The following is a 22255-nucleotide window of genomic DNA, read 5'->3' on the forward strand; positions in this document are numbered from 1 at the left end:
AGTTGTGGTTATCCTTATTGATTAATGATGATTATTAGTGAGTAATTAATTACATTAATCCTACTGAAAATAGCTACCTTGAAGTTTCTTCTCCACCCATGAAGGCGAGAGAACGGGGCTCATAGAGTAGTCCCTAATCTTCACCCTCTGGGCTTCACACTGCTCACTGTAGTCCATGCACATTTTTTCATCCGGCAAAACCTTAATCCTCCAGACTTTGAATGTTTGGTCCAAACTAGCACTGTACACCAAGAACCCCATCACAACCTTTTCCATCTCGAGGCATGCAGCCAAGCATCTAACTGGTCCTCTGTGTCCATCCAAAACCGTCAAACACTCGTGGTAGCAGCTTCCTTCCTCTCTCCTCCACACCCTAATGGTGGTGTCCTCTGACCCACTGAATATCATGTTCCCTACTGTGGCTAAACAAAGAACCGCGAAACGGTGACCCTGCAAGAACCCTCCATGGTTGAACCTGTAGCACAACCTTTCCTTCTCCCAGAAGTTTATCATCCCGTCGGAGGAACCCGAATAGAGGAAGCAGTGGTTGAACGAGCAACTCAACGCAAGAGCATTGACGGGGGAGGGTTGGAATTTGAGAGTCATGGTGAGAGTGTGCGAGTCTTCAGTGTACACCCTTCTCCATATCTTCACCGACCCGTCGGAGGAACCGGTGAAAAGACAACCATCGTCCTGGTTCACCAATATGGCGTTGACGTTATCCTCGTGTGCGCCGAACGAGTCAACGCATTTTCTGTCGGAAACGCGCCACGCCTTCACTGTTCTGTCGTGGGAGCCGGTGTAAAGGAGACCCTCGGAGTGGTAATACGCCATGCAAGAAACGGAATCTTTGTGCTTGGGCGTGTTCTTCCCTCTGGAGGGGAACATGAGGATGGAGGTTTTTCTAGGGAGAGTGCCTAGTTTCTTGGACTTGAAGCTATCCGAAGCGGTGAAAGTCCATATCCTTATTTTGTGGTCCTTGTGCGTGGAGAAAAGCATGTTGCTATAAGCGAGAATGGCTCTGACCTCACCGGAGCTGGCTTTGAGATACCCTCTGTCCATGCAATCCGGCTGCTTCCAGACACGGATTCTGCTGCTGTTGGAGCCGGTGAAGACCAAACCCTTTGAAGCAGCGATTGCGTAGATGTTACCTTCGTGGCGGTGGAGCGAAGCGATGCAGTGGTAAAGCAAAGAGGACGAGGGGGTTGGGATAGGGGAAAGTGTCCATGGTGAATCCGGCATGATAGGGAACATGCCGTCGGAGCTTGAAGGCCTTGGGGGACTGAACTGAAGGTCTTGTTCGCTTATCTCTCGGTGGGTTTGGAGATGAAGGTGAAGAGGGGATTGCGGTGGTTCTGGCTTTTCGTTGTCCATGAGGCTGAGGAGGGTGGCCTTGCCATAGAAATCCATGGCGTGTTGGGAAGAATATGTGCTTTGAATTAAAGAAACAAAAGTGGTAGCTATAGTAGTAATTGGGACATTACAAATTATCCCTCACAGTTGGGCTATAACAAACGTAATAAGGGTTTGGACGATGGGTGGAGTGTATTTATTAAGGTATAAATGTTTCTCAACTGTTCTCTCATTGTCGTGCTCCCTTCTGCATCATTCCACCATGTGACCCCTCTTTGCTTCACTTTCTCTTTTTCTTTTCCATGCCCCTGCAACTATAAGCAACCTATTATTCATTTCTCTTTTATACGATAAATATTTAATTTTACATTTAAGATTCAATCACCTAAAACAGCTTTATATTCAACTCATGAAAGAGGAAAACTCTGAATAAATTGATTCTCCAAATTTTAGCATGCAGCTATGCCCTTAAGCACTATATATTTAATTAGTTTAAAAATGTTTTTTTTCCATTAATATAAAAGTAGAATTTAGTTTGAATGTTATCACACTTGTTTTTTTTTTTTACAGTGTAAAATAGATTGCTAAAATTACTGATAATATATGTAATATTGTTACATCTATTTACTGTCATTTCTTTAATAAGTACTATAAAACTCATATAAAGTAGTTAGTTTTACTTTGGCAGTTAAGAAGGAGGTTCCAAGAGTTTTGGACACTATTATAATATCTTAATGAATTGAATAAGTTCTTGGTATTTCAACATATATAGTTAATATAGAAGGGAGTGATTTAGAATAGCTGTTTTCTGAATTTGATGGCTTGGTTGGACATTTCTGCTTGCTATGAACTGGTTTGTCGTGTGGCCTAGAGAGGGAGCAGAAAGGTGGAGATATGAATGGGGTAGTTCTCATCATTGTCATCAAGCTCATCACTGAACTTTCTCCTTTCTGTTGGTATGGATGGTGGAATTTTAATGTTTACTATTGAATTTCGTAGATTTATTGCTTAACTTCTTGTCACATGTCCAAGTAGAAACCACTATACATTTAATATTTACCTTATGAAAATGTCACCAGAAAATTAAGTCCACTATGAATTGTTTGAAAATACTATTCTTATGGAAGTTTATAAATTCACCTCTTATTTTTGTTTATCATCTTGTTTATATTAGTATGGTGTTTTTTTTTCTCTTTCTATTTTATAATTATAAAAAAGAGATTGGGTGTTGAGTTATGGTGCTACAATAGTATATATAGTATGGTGAGAAAGAAAGAACAGAGTGCGGCTGAGACTGAAATTGGTGTCAGAGTTGGTTGGTTGAGTTGCAACTGCTGTTATAGCATCGAAAGTTAAACAGTTGTCGGCATTTGATGCGGTGGATGAGACTACATCCAACAATCTACATTTTCATAAGAAAAATTTAAAATATATCACGAGGTAAATTTCGGGTTTTGCTACGTGAACTACTAAGATAAGTATTACAGTGGTGAAACACAAAAGTTTCTGATAATTATATGTTGGAGATGGTACATCTTCCATCGGTGTATTTTTCATCGGTATATAAGTGAATGCAAACCTCACCTCATGAGCCAGTTTTATGGAGTTGAGTTAGATTTAAAATTCACTTCGTAATATGAGATCAGAGTTATTTCTAGCATATCTTAGCGAGTGTTTGTTGAACTTATCAGGTCACCTGCTATTGAGTCGTTATCAGACCACTTATAATATATTATCTCACGTAGACAAAAAGTCAACTTCGTAATATGATATCAAAACCGTTTAAAGTTTATCCTAACGAGTATTTGTTGGGCCTATGGTTCCACCTACTATCGGGTCGTTATGAGACCACCCATAATATGTTGTTCCACGCAGCCTTAAAGTCCACTTCGTAATATTATATTTTTTATCTTATTTTTTATTTTCATTTATTTATATACAAGAGATTTAAATGCTTGATCCTAAACACAGACAGCAAGAAAGTTTTGGTAGAAATGAATAAGGAATGAATGCAGTGTGAATAGAGAAAATAAATTTGCCATGCTGTATGTACTTTGGGATACAGTTTCATTAAAAAATGTACTATTTATATTTTCCTTTGTAGAGAAACCACTGTAAGTTTCAACGATCACAAATTATCTATTTGTGTTCCATAACCGTGTTTAAGGATGATATATATCTGTTGTTTTCTTAGGGTGAAAATTTCAAACCTATCATGAAATGTGTGATGTGCAAACTATTTTTCAGTACTTTTTTTTGCATAAATTAATGTCTTTCATGAATATAATAAAATCAGAATATAAAATGGGCAAGTAAAAAAAATAGAAATTAATCCAGAAACATAACAAGAGGATATATTCTAAGCGTTAAAAAGAGAAGGAGAAAATACATTCCTTCATAGTTTGAAATTACTCCAAATAGTCAAATTGATAAGAAGGTATTGACAAGTCATCTCAATTATTTTTAAAAAATCTATTATTGCAAGGAGATTTTATTTCTATGTTCTAATACGGTAATATATAGTAAATAAATAAGGTCACGAATATGCAAAATAAAGAAGGCAAAATACATTATCCCTGAATGGCCAAACAAAAACTACATATAGGTTATGAACGATCAAACAAAAATTACATAGGTTATTAACAAAAATGATATGAAAAAACATTAAGGACATGTCTTTCATTCGCTAAGATATGTAGTTTGGTATTGACGTATAATAATCTTAAATGATATGTAGGGTTGCTAAAATTAACATCTCAATATCATTAATTTAAAATTAAAAAATAGAATAATTATTAGAGTTAAATTCACATATTAATGTTTATTCTCATTCATGTTTTTTTAGTTTTGTGTATGTATAGGACTCTAAACAAGGTGATGATTTAGTCTCAATAATTCTTCTTTCTTTCTTGTTTTGTATAATGGAGTACTCCATGTGTTTTTTCTATTTAATTTGTTTCCGCTAATAAAAAATGATTGAGAATTAAAATTATTAAATTCTTCTATGAAGTTCAAATTTCTATATGGACCGGTTAAGGAGTACTAATTTTAAATAATTTGTTGGAGCGAAAATTTGATAATATATATGAATGGTTAAGGAGTACTAATTTTAAATAACTTGTTGGAGCGAAAATTTGATAATATATATAAAAATATATGAAAATAAATATTATTTTATAACATATAATAATTATACTATTTAAATTAAGATCATTCCCAATTCTTTTTTTTTCTAAGTTTTGCGTAACCAAGTCAACAAAGAATAAAATAATAATAAAAAAATTCAGAAATATCACAACCAATGCATGAGCACCCACCCTCCTTACCATTGCTGCATTGCAAGACCATCTACAACAAACTATAACTACTGCATTACTCGAGAAGCTGTAAAGAGGACACCCTGATGTTACATGAGTTTGGCAAGCATAGTTTATATTTTAGCTGCATAAATAGATATTGCAGAAACACTCATAAAATTCTGCATTGAATCTGACCCATCACACAAACTAAAAGCCGTGGGATATCAAAAAATGTAACCCGTATAACATCTTCACAGAAAATCTGAAGTGGATTGGTACACTTTCCAGAGTTGGTTTTGCTCCAGCTGCATAAAGGGTTTAGGTTGGAAATCACATGAGATCGGGAAAAAGTGAGTTAAATGAGTTCATTAAAAGTGTTAAGTAACCACAAAATTTACTCAATTTAGAGAATATTATCAAATGGTAATCCTATAGGGAATATGTGGTGATCCATATTACACTTCCTGCACATATCCAGGAAATTTTTTTCTAGAAATGGAAAGTGAGTGTTGGTGTTGATTGTAGTGGGACATGAGTTAGGGACAAAGTAGTTTAATTGAAATCTTTAGAGGGCATGAGTGTAGAGAAGTGTGAAGTGGACACAAAATTTACTCAACTAAGAGAATATGGTGATCCTACAGAGAATATGTGATGACCCACAATACACTTCCTGCATATATCCAGTGAAACTTTTTCTGAATATGAAAAGTGAATGTTCGTGTTGGTGAAGGGTGGACTATGAGGTGAGAAGAAAGTGAGTTAAATGAATTCTTTAGAAAGCATGAGAGTAGGAAAGTGCGAACTAACTACAAAAATTCATTCAACTTAGAGAGTTGCAAATTTAGTGACTCTAGAAGGAATTTGTGATGATTATAATCGGATTTCTAATGGAAAATTCACTTAAAATTATTTTTTCAAGGATTATGATAGTTTTACGGCTATAAACCTCAAACAACTGCCATTTTTTATTTTTTTTATATTTTAAATAAAATTTGTTGAAAATAAACTCTCATGTACTTCTCTTTCGTTCATCACCGCCAATCCCTGCCCCAAATACCCTGGCCTGAACCCGGGCCTCAAGCACCACCGCCACTCTAATTACCACACGCGCCTGTCACGCGAGAGGGTTGCCATCACCGACGAGGCTGACTGTACCGCGATAATCATTGAGTCCAGCGTGCCGTACCTGCTCCTCAGCATGCTGTTTGAGTTCCAGTTTACCTACTCGAAGATCGTAAAGATGAAGCCGATCGCTAACGGAGGAGGCATCGAACGGAGGAGAGCGAAAGGAGCATGAACTGCTGCAAATAGAGCCATTAACAAGAAGGAACAATGGCGGTTAGACGGACAAGAGAAGTTAACGGAATAGGTGTGGGATTTATTTAAAACATAAATAATAAATTGAAATAAAATAATAATAAAAAACATGTAACAGTTAAAATTGATTATTTAATATTTTGTGAGGGGAAATAATCATTTTTTTTTCAAACACAAATATCATCATCATTTTCTTAAAAGGGTGATATATTTCTACATCTTCTTTCACCTTACATCTATAATAAAATATTAGTATTTATAATAATAAAAAAATAATTCTTTAATAAAAATATATCAAATTGAAAAATATTAAAATAATTTTTAAAATTAAAAAATAAAAAAAATTAAAATATTAATATTTATTGAAATATAAAAAAATTTGTTCTTAAAAGTGTGTTGATTGCATTCTATGTTGCACAGACACTAACATGGTCACTATACGACACCGACATAGAGATATTTAAAATTTCTAAAATGTAGGACAAGAAACACAAATTTGTTTCTTAAATTTATAATCATAATAATAATTTATACAATAAAATTTAAATTTTTAAAAAATTAATGTAATTTTTTTTAAAAATTATCTTAGAACCGTAATAAATTTATCATAAATCAAATAAATATTTTTAAATTATATATGTGTCTTATGAGTTTCATCAAACACAACACCGCCATTTAAGTGTCTCGTGTCTTAGCTTCTTAGATTGCAGCAACATCAAACATTTGAAGCAGGGGTTTTGTATTCTAATTCACTCCGATTCCTTTCTTGTTTGGCAATCCATTGGAGCGTTCTTCGTGCAATTGGCAACCAAATTCTCCCCAATCTCTCACTAGATCTCACACTTCCTCCGATCCTATTCTCCTTCTCCATTTCTGCATACCTCGGAACATTGACAATCTCAGACATGCACCTCTTCTCACTAGGATTCAGTTCAGTAAACCACTTTCCTTCCTCCTTACAACGCCAAGTTCCGTGAACCTTTCCACCGTCTTCGGTGGATTCCAGAGAACTGAAACAGAATCTCCTGCAGCTAACATCATTAAGCATCTGGCTGCTCAACGACAACATGTCCGAAGAGTTAAGATCACTCCACCTGCTCCTCGTAAAAACATCAGAGATAGTTATTTTATGGTTTGTCACATGAACATGTTTGTTCCACTTTGTGGCACCACTACCGCCACTGCCATCACCAATAAGCAGTTCTTGTTTTTTGCACTTCCCCGCATCCTTAAAGCCTCTTCTCGATGACCCTTGATGAGAAGGCTCTCTCTGAACGAAGATTTCAAGGTTTAGATCCTCGGTGAGATTTGAAGGAACTCGGAGGAAGCTTGAGCTTAGGGAGTAGTTGAGGTTCTTGATGTCCCCTGCTTCAACCCTGCGTCTACAGAGAGGGCATGTGGAGTGGCTTTCAAACCACTTGTCAATGCAATTCATGTGGAAAGCGTGCTTGCACTTTGGAAGCAATCTTAGAGTCTCCGTGTCCTCGAATTTGGAGAGACAAACGGTGCATTCTAGGCCTTCTTTGAACCCCTTCAGGGATGAAAACGTGAAGAAAGGAAGGGTTTTAACTACTTCTTTGTCAATACCACAAACTCTTAAACTTGATCGAGATAGGCCCTGAGAGTTTTGGAGATTTGAGTTTCGGGTAAGAAGTTGATGAGGGTTGACTCTACAGAACTTCACATATAAAAGTAAGATAAGTGTAATGGCAAACATGGTGGAGAGCACTGCTATCACAACCCCCTTGCTTGGATGAACGGTTTGAGGGTCTTGTGGCAGGTTCTGTTCTTCGTCTTCCTTGTCTTGAGATTGAACATTGAAGGGGAAAGAAAAAAGCATCATGAACATTATTGGCAAATGGTTCTTAAAGGGGTTGAACATGATGGTGTTACACATCTTCTGAAGTGGAGATGTTACCATATTTGGTTCTCTCTTTTTGATTTTTTTCTTCCTAAATAAACATTAGTGAGAGGAAATCAGAAATGACTGCTACTACAGGATAGGCATAGCATACTTCCACTGGTGTTAGTCCAATGGACGGATACAAGTTGTTAAGCATTCAATTCTGTCTTATTTTACTATAACAGTCCCTACCCTGCATGCTTTTATTGTTTGGTAGTATTTTTTGGTAGTGCTTGTCTTTGACAATTAATTAGAATATCTTCTGGTAGATGAATACAAAAGCATGCATCAGCTTGGAGCCCTCTCTATGACTGAAAAAATGTCTCCATGATTGACATATCATACTATCGCAAGATGTGATTAGCATGCATAGTTTGTTTATGTTAACCATTATTACCTCAATTGTTACTTACCATATTTAGTTTTTCTTTTTTAGTTATTGAGTTTTGTTTGTTTGACCCAATTTTTTTTGTCTGTTTTAGTTAGGTATTAATTTTTTTTTATATATACTATGTATTTTACTCTTTAATACATAAATAAATAAGAATTTCTTTTGTATTTTATTTTCTCTGTTTTTTTTTTTATGTTTAAGTCATTATCTCTTTTTCATTTGCAATTAGGGTTCATCAGAACCTCCCTTTCTCCACTGCGATTACGTGCGTTCCATTTGATGTACCACATCAGACAATGAATATTCATCTTCATTAACTGTAATATGGTATCAGAACCATTTCGAACTTATCCTAGCGAATATTTGTTGGGTTTATCAGGCCACCCATTATCGGGCCATTATCGGACCACCCATCATATGTTATCCCACGCACGAGCCTTCACTTTCGGCGTGAGGGAGTGTGTTGGAGATCCCACATCAACTAGAGATGAGGACAATTCATTGTATATAAGTAGGTGTAAACCTCACTTTATGAACGGATTTTATGGGATTGAATTAGGTTTAAAATCCACTTTTAATATAATCCTTCCCTATCTCCAAATTATTAGATTTTTTTTTGTCAATTATTCTCAACCATTATGATTTATTCTTAATCTAATCTTTTTCTAATGGTCCAAGTGTTAAGAGAAGTTCAAGATTAACTGTTAGTGGGTAGCTTATAAAGTGACTAAAGTTAGAGACAAGTAATCAATTCAAAAGAAATAAACGTGAATTAACAATGAGAGTTTACATCATACGGGGTTAATCTTATGATTACTCTTCTCCTAACTTAAACTTTAGCTACACCTGTTAAAAGATATAAAAATTACTAGGGATATCTTCATTAGTGTTTTTTTTTTTTTATCTAAATATCTCTAAGATTTTTTCCCTTTTTTTTAGAATATTTTGATAAGAGTACAAAATCGTATAACTAACAAAATATTAGGTTGCATTTACAATGACTTGTGCGATCATTAGATAAATAAAATATTATTTCCAAATTATAAGAAATAAAACAATAAGATAACTAAATATGTATCAATTGCATGAACAATTATAAATTGAATGAATTAAATAATTGGAGTTTAATTAAACTCCCTAACATTCAATCAATCATTTAATTTTATTCAATTAAAATTATGTTATCATCCAGTTATGAAAATTTTAAAATCTTACTCTCTTAAATTAGTCTAATTAAGGAATTTATATTAAAAAAGTTTAATGATGACCAATTCGCTTTACATTTTAATTGTCTTTTGTCGTATCTACAACTTAAAAGAAATTTTCAATTATAATATAAATAATAAAATCATATAACTATTCTATGTTTTTAATTAGAACAACACAAATGTCAAACATTAAACAGAAAAAGTATAATTTTTAATTAAATTTGAAAATAAAAGAATAATGATAATTAATAAGCATCATCAAGACCGAGGATCGTGTTTCCCATTATGAATATTTTTAATTTCTCCATATAGTGTTGGCACTCTAATCGATAGATAGAGTTGAAATGAGTGTAAAATTGTTTGGTGGACCACAGAAAATTCTGACTACCCATGCTATAACATCCAATTTGGTGTTAATGGATATGGAAACACCTTTTATAACCGTTCACTTGATTATACAAAATAGGAAGAATTTACATGGTAGAGTTGTTGAACGGGTTGGGATCGAGAGATTTATAGTCCTTCTCTCCTTTCTTGGTCGGCATGTACTTCAATTTCTCTCTCGCAAACTCATTCTTTCTACTTGTTCTATTTTTCGGTCTTTTTGTAACCCGGTTCAGATGATATCCGCAGAAGATACTCCGACACTCAAGTCAGTTTTAGTATTTGATACTCGGTAGTCAGAGCACACTCGGTAGTCAAAGCACTGTATGATAACGTACCTGATCCTTGGAATTTGTGCTATTTATATTATTTTAGTGGTATTTCTTATTGTGTCAGATTAGAGAGCTTTGATCATGTTTAGAAGTGTATTACCTAAATCTTGATTGCTGATTAACTTCATTAACTCTGCTGAAGCGTAATTGAATTTGTGGTATCGATCATGAAACGCCGAAAAATACTAGTTTTTTCAAAAGTTATTTAAAACCGTCAGTAATCTATTAATGACACTGGATGTTCTAGGAGAAAAACAAACTGCATATAATGCAATTAACATAGGTTAAAACCATCAAAATGTTAAATATAACTCCGTTAAAAATAACCTTTCTCATAGTGTTTGATGAGAATCAAATAAAGGAGGCTTTTATTAATGAAGGAAGAGGGCATTCACCCTCACATTTGAAGTTCTTTCTTATAGTCTTCTCAAAATTAAAAAAAGACATAAAGAGAGGATCAAGCCTAACGCCAAAGAAGTCTACAAGCTTTCAAGAATGGACTTCAATTAAATATCTCTCTTTATAGTTTCTTTTAAATTGTAAATAATAGAGAATATTGTTTAGAAAGGTGCTTAGAGGGAAACATTAGACACCTCTTTTGTAAAAGCATCTTTAGGCTTTAGTTTAGGAAAATTATAGGAAGCTTGGGGGGTGTGAGCTTAGTAAAGGAGTGTAGACGTAATAGGGAGGTGCCAAACTAAGAAAGGAAGTCACACCTTCCTCATGCTCTAAGTTGGCGCCACTTTTATGTCATTTAGGGGGTAATTTGAGTTTAATTAGCTTTTCATTTCAGCACCTCTTAGGCTATAAATAAAGGTGCTTGCCTTTGTAAAATGGAGATTGGAAATTGGTAATAGAGAAACTCTACTCAATTTGAGAGAGAATTGTGAGAACTTGTCTTCTCCTTCACCTTGTCTTATCTTGAGTGCATTTGGTTCTCTCAAGTGGCGGCACTAACTCACTTATCTTGGAGCCTTCACCATCTAAGTGGCGTGATCATCAAACCAAATCCTTCATCTCCATAAGTTCTTCTTTCTTTCATCTCCATATTCATATGAAGCATAAACATGTCTTAGTTTCTTTTGTTCAGTTCATCTTTCTTTTCTTGCACTTATGTTCGGCTATTTTCAATTGCTTCTGTTTTAATTCGGTTCATTAGCTTCTTTTCATGTTCTGTTCGGTTCATTTGCTTTCTTAAGAGTTTCAATCGGTTCATTTGTCTTTCTATACATTTTAATCGGTTCAATTGGCAATAGATGGATCTTCTATGTGAGTTTGGTGTTTGGTGCAAGTTTTGGTGAGTTCTTGAAACATAGAACATTGATCCAATTCTATTAAAAGTGCCTAAGCTATCTCCAACTCAAGTTGATTCCATAGAATGTCAAAGAATCATTTACATCTTGCTATTGGAATCATATCATGTGGTATCTAGAGTTTAGGTTTGTTCTTGTTTAATTTTGAATTGTGTTGCACTTTTAATTCAAGAGCTCTATAATTCTTGTTGTTTACCTTTCTGTTTTTAGGCTTATTTTGAGTTTTATTGTTGTTTTCTTAATTGTGCCTATCAAGTGTTTGTGTCTTTTCCTTTTTGTATCCATACAAGTTTTGTCATAGTCATGTTTTTCCAATAATTTCATCACTTCTTGTAGTACTTTTATTGATTTTTTTTTGTTTCTTGCTTTGGTGTAATACAGTTTCTGAGTTTAATTCTTGATCCTTTGTGCATTTTCTGTTTTAGTATTGAGTTCATACTTGTATTTTAGACCTATACAAGTTCCTATACATCATTTTCCATTATGTCTTTGCTAGTTCTTAATTCTGTTTTTCATTCCTGTTAGGATTCCTCTTTTTTTCTGAAGAACGTGCTCACTGTTTCGATTTATTGCAATTGATTTACTCAGTGGAAATTTCTGAAATTCTGGATTTGTGTTCTTTAAAGTGTTATCAGAAAGTAGAAAAAAGAAGTACTTAAAAATTCCAAGTACAAAAAAAATGATAAATCAAAAACAAAAAGTGTACAATTCTGCCGAAAAAAATACGATAATCTGGCAGCGATTTTCGAAAATTTATCTCAATTAATTGGCTTACTGTTTTTGAGTAATTCCAGTGCCATTGTCGAGCTAAGATCTTGAACTTTCTGTGGTTAAAATTTCATAATCCAGTTCGCTTTATATCGTTCCAGTTAAATTAGTGAACATTAAGCACAGTTTGCATAAAAAAAATATTTTCCAGTAGCTCTGTTTTTTTGTTTTCTTCATCTACTCTAGTGCTTTTCTTTAGGTATCTTTTGTGTGCCTTCTTTTTCATTGAGTACCTTATGTTCTTGGTTGTCTTTTATTCATTACTCTTTGAGTTTGTCATACATCTAGTATTCCTTTTGTTATAGCCTTTTATTGCTTGTCTTTCATTATTCATTGGTTTTGTGGTGAAGTACTTTGAAGATTGTGTGCTCTTGCTTTGACATATTTCATTTGAGATTACTCAAGGCCTCAAGATCAGCTTGGTCAAGGGAGTATTCTTTCTTTGGAGTGATTTAAGTGACACTTCACTTCAGCAGTTTGGTTCCAATTTATTTTTGCTAACTTTGTTTTCTTAACTTTGTTTGCTGTTTTCTTTTTACAATGGCTTCATATTACAGCAGTGGTTCTTCCAAACAACATTATTCTAGCAAAGCTTCTGCTCTTGATGAATTAAAAAAAGCAAAACGAACCATTAATCTCCAAGATGAAGCTATAAGAAAGTTGGAGGAAAGAATACAAAGAAATGAAATGAAGCAAACTAGGTCCTCTAAATCAATCAATGGAGAAGAACGTCATTCTCATACACCTTCATCTAGAGGTTCTTCCAATGATTATGGCCGTGAAGAAGAACATAGAAGAAGGAGACCTCAACCCCACTTTCATGGATATAGACCTCATGCTCATGAAGATAAACGTGAAGATGGCTATTACCGAGATGCAAAGGCCAAGCTCCCTTCGGTCAAAATTCCTAGTTTCAATGGGGATAGTGATCCTAATGTGTATCTAGATTGGGAGGCTAAATGTGAACAGATTTTTGACCTCCATGAGATCCTAGATGAGCACAAATATAAGCTAGCCACCTTAGAATTTAATGACTATGCCAAAGAATGGTGGCATAAAATTGTAATGGACATTATATATCGCAATAAACCTCCCGTGGTTTCTTGGAATGATTTGAAAGAGTGTATGCGCGTGAGGTTTGTTCCTCCTTCTAGGAAGGAACACTTGTTGAAGTTCCAAAGGCTTCCTCAAGGACATAGGATGGTAGATGAATACTTTAAAGATTTTGAAACAACTTTGACTAAAATGAATATGCATGCTAATGAAAAGTCAAAGATAAAATGGTTTGTACGTGGTTTAAGAAGAGATATTAGAGAATTTATAGAATTAAATGAGTACTCTTCTTTGAAGCAAGTGCTTCGCATAGCCATCTAGGTGGAATTATATCTTTTGAAAACCACGTCTACAAAACGAGTTTCTACTACAACTTCTTCTACTCCTAAGTCACCTACCAAAACTTCAAATATAAAATGTTTTAAATGTTTAGGTTTTGGGCACATAGCTCTTCATTGTCCACAAAAAAACCTTAATGACAAACAAGGTAAAACAAGACCTACCTCACGTAACAATGACAAAGACAAAGAAGGCCAAGTTGACACGAGTCTTATCCTTTCACCTCCAAGGTGTTTTCCTTCCTTATCTTTTTCATTATCCAAGGTTCCTATTTCAACACCATCTTGGTTAAAAAATGTTAGGGATGATTTCATACCTCCTAATGGTTTTCACCATTTAAGAGGTCTTTTTCCAAAACATATTGTTATTCCCAAACAAATTTTTCCAACTTGGTCGATTTCTAGAACCTCCTTTTCTGAAATCCCTTTTGTTTACAAATGCTAAGTCATGTTTACCTTTTTCTTCCACTTTTAATTGTAAAAATAAAATGACTTTGTTATGTGCAGGGATTCAGAATTCGTGGACGAATTCTCTCCAACTCGAGGAGTATGATGATAATCAAATAAATGAGGCTTTTATTAATGAAGGAAGAGGGCATTCACCCTCACATTTGAAGTTCTTCCTTCTAGTCTTCTCAAAATTAAAAAAAGACAAAAAGAGAGGATCAAGCCTAACGCCAAAGAAGTCTACAAGCTTTCAAGAATGGACTTCAATTAAATATCTCTCTCTTTATAGTTTCTTTTAAATTGTAAATAATAGAGAATATTGTTTAGAAAGGTGCTTAGAGGGAAACATTAGACACCTCCTTTGTAAAATCATCTTTAGGCTTTAGTTTAGGAAAATTATAGGAAGCTTGGGGGGTGTGAGCTTAGTAAAGGAGTGTAGACGTAATAGGGAGGTGCCAAACTAAGAAAGGAAGTCACACCTTCCTCATGCTCTAAGTTGGCGCCACTTTTATGTCATTTAGGGGGTAATTTGAGTTTAATTAGCTTTTCATTTCAGCACCTCTTAGGCTATAAATAAAGGTGCTTGCCTTTGTAAAATGGAGATGGGAAATTGGTAATAGAGAAACTCTACTCAATTTGAGAGAGAATTGTGAGAACTTGTCTTCTCCTTCACCTTGTCTTATCTTGAGTGCATTTGGTTCTCTCAAGTGGCGGCACTAACTCACTTATCTTGGAGCCTTCACCATCCAAGTGGCGTGATCATCAAACCAAATCCTTCATCTCCATAAGTTCTTCTTTCTTTTATCTCCATATTCATATGAAGCATAAACATGTCTTAGTTTCTTTTGTTCGGTTCATCTTCCTTTTCTTGCACTTATGTTCGGCTATTTTCAATTGCTTTTGTTTTAATTCGGTTCAATAGCTTCTTTTCATGTTTTGTTCGGTTCATTTGCTTTCTTAAGAGTTTGAATCGGTTCATTTGCCTTTCTATACATTTTAATCAGTTCAATTGGCAATAGATGGATCTTCTATGTGAGTTTGGTGTTTAGTGCAAGTTTTGGTGAGTTCTTGAAACATAGAACATTGATCCAATTCTATTAAAAGTGCCTAAGCTATCTCCAACTCAAATTGATTCCATAGAATGTCAAATAATCATTTACATCTTGCTATTGGAATCATATCAGTGTTGATATATAATTATACTTTTTGAAATATAAAAAGATAATTTCTCACATTTTTAAGAGATTTACATTAAAGATCTTCAACCAGATTTAAAATTGTGACTAAGGTAATTTGAACCTTTCTAATAAGTATTATACTCGTCTTAAGATATTGTGAAAAGAATTGAAGAAAGGTTAATTTATATTTAATTCAATATCATAAAATTGACTTGTAAAGTAAGATATATACTTTATGAATATGAGATGTACAAAATAAATATATATATATATATATTATATCTATAAATTTATTGTATAATAATCAACCACCAAAAACACAAAAGTGACACTATATAAAAAAAAAAAAAAAAGCAAAACAAGAAAAGCTGCTAATTACTCTAAGAAAAAAAAGTATAAACCTAATATTTTATTTTAAATAATGATAGCAAAATGGATAATAACACGATATATAAAACAAACATTAGTGACAATAGTTACTAATTAACTCGAACAACACATCTCAACCCACCACGGCTAAAATGAGATTGACACAAAAGCTCCATGAAATCCATATGGAACTCTGCAAGGTATTGCAATTTTGGCAACTGCCTCTCCTGAAAACTTCTTTGCGTCAATTATATGAACCTAGAAAAACAATAAAGAAATTAAGCAGATAATTTGAGTTTAGCAGGATCATAGATCAGTTAATTAATTTATACTTGCCACTAACTATTATTGACCTACTTGAGATATCCCAGTATCTTCATTGTGAACAAAAGTGATTATCCAACCATCATCTTCTTCAACGCCACCTTCCTTCCGGACAAAGGCAGATCCAGTGCAAAATACATTTCTTTCAAACCTATGATATTCTACCCTTATAAGCTCTTCTCTTCGAGTCTCTCCCTGGTTTACACATTTGAATTTTTAATAATTTTAAGAAAAAAAAAATATACAAAAGGAAAGTAATAATATTTACCATAGGTGATTCTGAACATGGTTCTCCAAAGTATAGCTTTGCTAGAGCTCCGTATTTAGGAATATCTAACATGAAACATAGTATGAATTATGAATCTAGGTTCATGGTAAATAAGGTTGTTGCAACTTGCAATGGTTGAATAGTTAAAGAATAGTGAAACTTTGTTTTAAAGAATTACCTGCAGCAAAACTTGCAGTGGGATCAACCACTTGGGTGTATCCGTATCTATTCTTAATTCCTGTAAAACTTGCATTAATCATTGGAAAATCCATAAATTCTTCTGCTCCAGTGAGATATTTCTCCTTAACCTCCCCACTTTTCATGTTTAATCTCCATTCATAACACCGAGAGAATAACTTAGATTCCCTTAAACCATCTTCAGGTCCTGGAATTATTGAGTCTAGTGCTCTACAACCCCACAACACAACCTGCTACAATGTAGAAAATTTCTCAACTTTGCAGCCAATTGCTAACTTGTTCGAGTATCTGAAGAAATTCTGGGTAAGTTTGTTTAATATCAATGATTTGTGGATAAGATACGACCTCATGACCATCCTCAAAGGAATTGATGAGATGAAATGTGCAATTAGGTTCCACCTCAAACCACTGGATTGAGTTAGCATCACCATAGATCGGCATTATCCCAATCCTGGCATATTTCTCCTTGTCGAATTTGATTAATCTACGTGCAATAACATGGAAATAGTTAACCTACAAATATTCTGCGAGGCCTTATCATCATAGTCAATATATGAGTACTAAATATATGTACTCACTGGCCTCTTCTAAGTAGTCTGTTTGAATCTACAATCAGTGGAAAATCCAATATCGCTATATACCTGCTAACAAAAACATAAATGAATGCACTAGTTTCATTATTTTGTTTGTAATGAATGTTATTATACCTGCTTGTGATACCTATGTCATGGCATAAACAGCTTCTGTCTAGTTTTACATCTGCTTTATGAACCAGTTCCTTTCCATCAGCTGAAAATGGTTACACTGATGGGTATGTTATCGATATTACATCCGTTTTTGTTATTAAGAATTTAAAGAATACATACCCGAAACTATTCCAATTTCAAGATAAGGTTTAGTTGCATCTACTCCAAAAATAACCAGTTCTCCTGTACCCAAAACTTTCTGCATTAAGAGTGTAAAAAGAGAAAATTTCAACTATCATTAAGTAAACTGACTTTTCTGTATAGTTAGGGAAGAAACTCTTGTATCTTATGCAGATATTATTAATTGAAAGAAACCTTGGGGTGACTTGCAAAAGGACGATTCCATGCGCCATTGACATCCCAGTATTTTAAAGTATTTAGTGTGAAGATGTCAATCTCTTGTGGGATGTGATTCTCCGAAATCGAGTACAACTTCTCTGAATGCTCAAACACATTGGTGTTGCTATAATCTTTATTTAGTTTTCCGAATCTCAGCTGTAAAAATAGTAAATCTTACATGCATGCATAATATAAAAGTTAAATTGTTTTTGGTACATATGCATTATTAAAAAAATGCTAACCCAGTTTAGAAGCATAGAACACATAACAGCCAATGAATCTCCTTTTACTGCAGGGAGAAACAAAGGGTTGGTACTTTGTTTCTCAAGGTTGTATGTTACAGTTTGAACGTATCTGTTGTTGTAGAAGATGGTGTAGCAGCCGTCATTTTTCCTTTTGAAATACAAAGCATGAAGCATTCCTTCTCCTTCCACCCAGACACTCTTTGTCCTCCCCATCATAGACTTGGATGATTTCAATCCTCCAAAGAGTGGGTTTGATCCTGTACATCATGTGGTGGGCCAAGTGACAAATGATCAATTAAATAAGTACAAAGCTTTCGATTTAACTATTTTTCCCTGCCACGGTGTGTAAAAGTAAATTCTGATTAAAGACGTGTGTTCGTGATTAATTAACAGCAATTTGTTCGGAGATCCCTTTTTTAATTTAATATGAGATTATATCAATGAATATTGATAATATTATTGTGAGGAATTGAATTATTGATACCCTCAATTAAGTCAATTAAAAAGGAAAATCATGAAATAGAAATCAATTTTTAAAGACCAAAATAATTAGTTGCAATAGTAACTAAATTAGAGACAATTTTAGAAACTAAATAAAAAATTGGTTTCTAAATTAGTTTCTATTATTGTTAAATAATTTCTAAATTGATATCTAATTAGCAACCAAGGTTTTAACTACCAATTATTTAGTTTCTAAATTTGGTCTCTAAAACCTTGGTTGCTAATTAGATACTAATTTAGAAACTATTTAACAATAATAGAAACTAATTTAGAAACCAATTTTTTATTTAGTTTATAAAATTGTCTCTAATTTAGTTACTATTGTAACTAATTATTTTGGTCTTTAAAAATTGGTTTTTATTTCATGATTTTCTTGTAGTGATAGAGAGAAAAAGAAAGAGTAGATATTCACCATAATGGTGAGATTAGAAATCTTAGTGAGATGTTAGAGAGACTTTGTAAACTCACTTTCATAGTGAAGGCATTTTTACCATAATGATGAGATTAGAGATCTTAGTAATATGCTACAGAGACTTTGTATTTCATTCTTGTTGTTGTGTGAGATTGAGTGTTATCCTCACTGATATTGTAATCCCACTTTCATAGTGGAGGCATTTTCACCATAATGGTGAGATTAGAAATCCTAGTGAGATGGTAGAGAGATATTGTATTTCATCCTTGTTGGATGAGATTGAGTCATAAAGTGAGGAGAAACAAATATTGTAATTCCACTCTCATAGTAGAGACATTTTCACCATAATTGTGAGATTAGAAATCCTAGTAAGATGCTAGAGAGATTGTATTCCATTTGACAAATTGTATTCCATCATTGTTAGGTGAGATTGAGTGCACTGATAAGAAACAAAATATTATAATTTTACTTTGTACTAGGTTCCGTGGGTTTTACTTCTCAATTTGAAGAAGGTTTTCCCACGTTACAAAATTTCTATGTATCATTATTCTATTTGCTTTATTTTCTATTATTTGTTTATTATTTTCGCAAGTATCCATCTTGTATCTACATCAAAGAGGGAGAATTAATTCTAAATTTTCCCAACACATGCAAACACTTTATATAATTTATGGCAAACTGTTAAATGTACAATCAATCGAACAATGATTACAATTTCATAATCACAAATAATGTTTTGATAATAATAATAATCTAGTTTTAAAGTAATTCTATTGTAAAGAAACTTGATTGTGACATAACAAATTGAGAATTGAAACGTTGATTTCACTCTTATTTATTGTTATATCAGTTTTATTCAAAAACTAATACTCAGACATTTCAATCGATGAAATTGACATACAAGATTTATTTTCAATTTGATTCTCTTTAAATTCTATGCATCCAGATAGAGTTAAAAAATTGATAGTAGTTTAAAAACTAATTGAAAGAAATATCATAAGGTAAAAAGTCGTAAAAACTAATTAAACATAATTACAAAAGATTGCAAAACTACATGACTGATTCTTTTATTTATTTTGATTTACTTCAATAATATATATAATAAGATTATGAAACCTATAAAATAAAAATATTAACAGCCCATAAACTGATCATTAATACAATAATAACGATAAATAATTTAAAAATAATAAAATCAGAATTAATAATCAACTACTAACAAATGTACATACCATTTCTAATGTAGACACCTTCTGGAAAATGATGTGGTATGTGGCCTTCAATATCAGTGATATCCATGGCTTCTCCTAATTCCTCCACAGGAGCAAAGTTAGCCTGCAAAATACTATAATTAATAAACTCATGCATATTATAATGATGAGTAAAACACTTGAACCACCTGAGACGGAAGCACTAGCTGGTCGACAAACTCAAAGGCTGAATCCACAATAGCGTTAAGAAAATTGGTTTTAATGTCTGTGATGGCTTTGGAAACATGAATCTGGAGCGGAATTTGAGGTATGGCTCTTAAGATCTGCTGCACATGAAGTGAACATGAATGTTTTATATATGGAAGTGACTTAGGTTTTAAAAATGAAGAGGCAGAGTTAATTGAATTTGAGGAAAGTCCCAGAGTAATGGACTGAATGGAGCGATTAGGTGAGAGAGTGGTGAATGAAGCTGACATATGCGTTTCCATTAATTATGAATTGTCTCTGGACACAACGCTACCACACTCTACCACCTCAATATAAATACTAAACCAAACTCAATATTTTGCATTAACTAAAGACAGATAATTTTACCATATCCATCAATGTCTTACAATTCAGTATTCATTAAAGGTATAGTGTAATATTTTTATTTATTTTTAATTTAAATTGATATTTATGAAAGCCATTAAAAAACTTTATCAGTGGGTTTGTTAGGGTTTGACATTGGTCGAATAATTATATGTTTTGTATATGAACAATATATATTGACATCTTGTTCCGTTATACAATTTCTTATTAATAATATAAAAAAAAATATTTTTGTCATTTTATATAAAATTTGAAATTTTAAACATAAAGAGGGTTGTATAGTAGAGTAAGGTTGTCAATGTATCATTTTTCTTTGTATATAAATGTTTGAGAATAGATATTATGATAGAGTAGTTCTTTTTGCGGATTATACTAGTTTTTTTATTTATTTATAAGTATGTTTTCTTATTGTTTTCGGAATGATAGAAAATCTAGTTATGTCCTGTTGTATTGTATAAGGATTTGTATATTCCTGAAATATTTTTATTATTTTTATTTTTATTTTTAAAAAGAAAACAATTCATTACTCGTCTTTGATTTTAATCTGTAATTGTGTTAAATATTTGAAAATAAAAGTTTATCATATACATTATAGTTATTAATCCCTTCCAATAAAATGATAGAGTCACAGTGGTGAGTAATAATTTTTTGCTAGTGTCTTGTTGTAGCGATCTTGTAGTGAAATGGTGGTGACTAAAAGAGAATATATATATATATATATATATATATATATATATATATATATATATATATATATATATATATATATATAAAAGAGCTAACTAAGAGATAAAAATGGTGGAGCACAAAAACAAATGTTCTAAGAAGACCTTTTTATGTCACTTTTAATTTGAATCGACACATTTTCTTTTTATATTTTCAAGTTCGTAATTGCTTAACTTACTATGATGGTTGAGTTAAAATGATCATAATAAATTATCATTAAATTTTATTTTTTCATCAGTGACAATAATACACCCTTAAGATCATCTTCATAACTAGTGTCTTAAGTTTAAACTTAGTTTTATATAAAAAAATCATTAATGTATGTTGTTGATGAACATGAAAATAATAATAAATTTAAAATTTCAAGTTCTAAAAAAATAGTTAAAATATTATATCAATATTTTGAAGTGTAAATGAAGTATTATATAATTATGAATCTTAATTATGATGCTCTTGCATTTAGTTAAAACTATAGTAAAAACATTTACATAATATTAAAAAAATAATAATGTTTAATGAAAAGAGTGTTGCAATTAAATAACATTAAAGATCACATTTTTTTTATTGATAAAAAAATATTTAACTTGTGTTGTATAAAAAAAGACATACTCGTACGAATTAAAGGAGAAAATTTGAAAATTATTAACAAAATTATTAAAAAATCTTAAATATTAATGATTTACTATTTAATAAAAATAAAAATGAAACATAAAATAAAATTAATATTCATACTTAACGTGTATAATACTAATAAATAATAAATAGAAATATTTAATAATATTCAATACAAATAACTATACAAGAATAAAATGTTAAAAAAATTATACATATTGTGAGGGGGATCAACCTATATTTTAATACACATGAACTAAAAATTAGAGAAAATATAACTCACCCACATGTTCATAACAATAATAATGGAGTATAGTCTTCTGACGTTACTAGTACATACATAAATATTCTGACGAAACTGTATAACTTATAATGAGACTGTTACTCAGGTCAAATTGATACAGTAATTATAAAAATAAATAAATTTAA

General features: G+C 32.5%; 3 protein-coding genes across 3 annotated transcripts; all 3 read right to left on the reverse strand.

Moving 5' to 3' along the window:
* On the reverse strand, positions 1-1459 carry LOC137822739 (protein JINGUBANG-like). The gene has a single exon (XM_068627721.1). The coding sequence runs from the start codon at positions 1408-1410 to the stop codon at positions 61-63; it is 1350 nt and encodes a 449-aa protein (XP_068483822.1). The 5' UTR covers positions 1411-1459; the 3' UTR covers positions 1-60.
* Positions 1460-6418: 4959 nt separating this feature from the next.
* LOC137823016 (putative RING-H2 finger protein ATL12) lies at positions 6419-7963 on the reverse strand. Its single transcript, XM_068628086.1, has one exon. The coding sequence runs from the start codon at positions 7888-7890 to the stop codon at positions 6685-6687; it is 1206 nt and encodes a 401-aa protein (XP_068484187.1). The 5' UTR covers positions 7891-7963; the 3' UTR covers positions 6419-6684.
* Positions 7964-15560: 7597 nt separating this feature from the next.
* Positions 15561-20428, reverse strand: LOC137822744 (carotenoid 9,10(9',10')-cleavage dioxygenase 1-like). The gene is made up of 12 exons (XM_068627728.1): positions 20086-20428; positions 19919-20021; positions 17771-18030; positions 17505-17684; positions 17310-17388; positions 17151-17232; positions 17022-17084; positions 16789-16927; positions 16424-16673; positions 16246-16310; positions 16011-16172; positions 15561-15911 (listed from the first exon to the last, which is right to left on the reverse strand). The coding sequence occupies exons 1-12, from the start codon at positions 20383-20385 to the stop codon at positions 15801-15803; spliced, it is 1794 nt and encodes a 597-aa protein (XP_068483829.1). The 5' UTR covers positions 20386-20428; the 3' UTR covers positions 15561-15800.
* Between the last annotated feature and the right edge of the window lie 1827 nt (positions 20429-22255).

The sequence above is a fragment of the Phaseolus vulgaris genome, chromosome 9, assembly GCF_000499845.2.
Source record: "Phaseolus vulgaris cultivar G19833 chromosome 9, P. vulgaris v2.0, whole genome shotgun sequence".
NCBI classification, from domain to species: domain Eukaryota; kingdom Viridiplantae; phylum Streptophyta; class Magnoliopsida; order Fabales; family Fabaceae; genus Phaseolus; species Phaseolus vulgaris.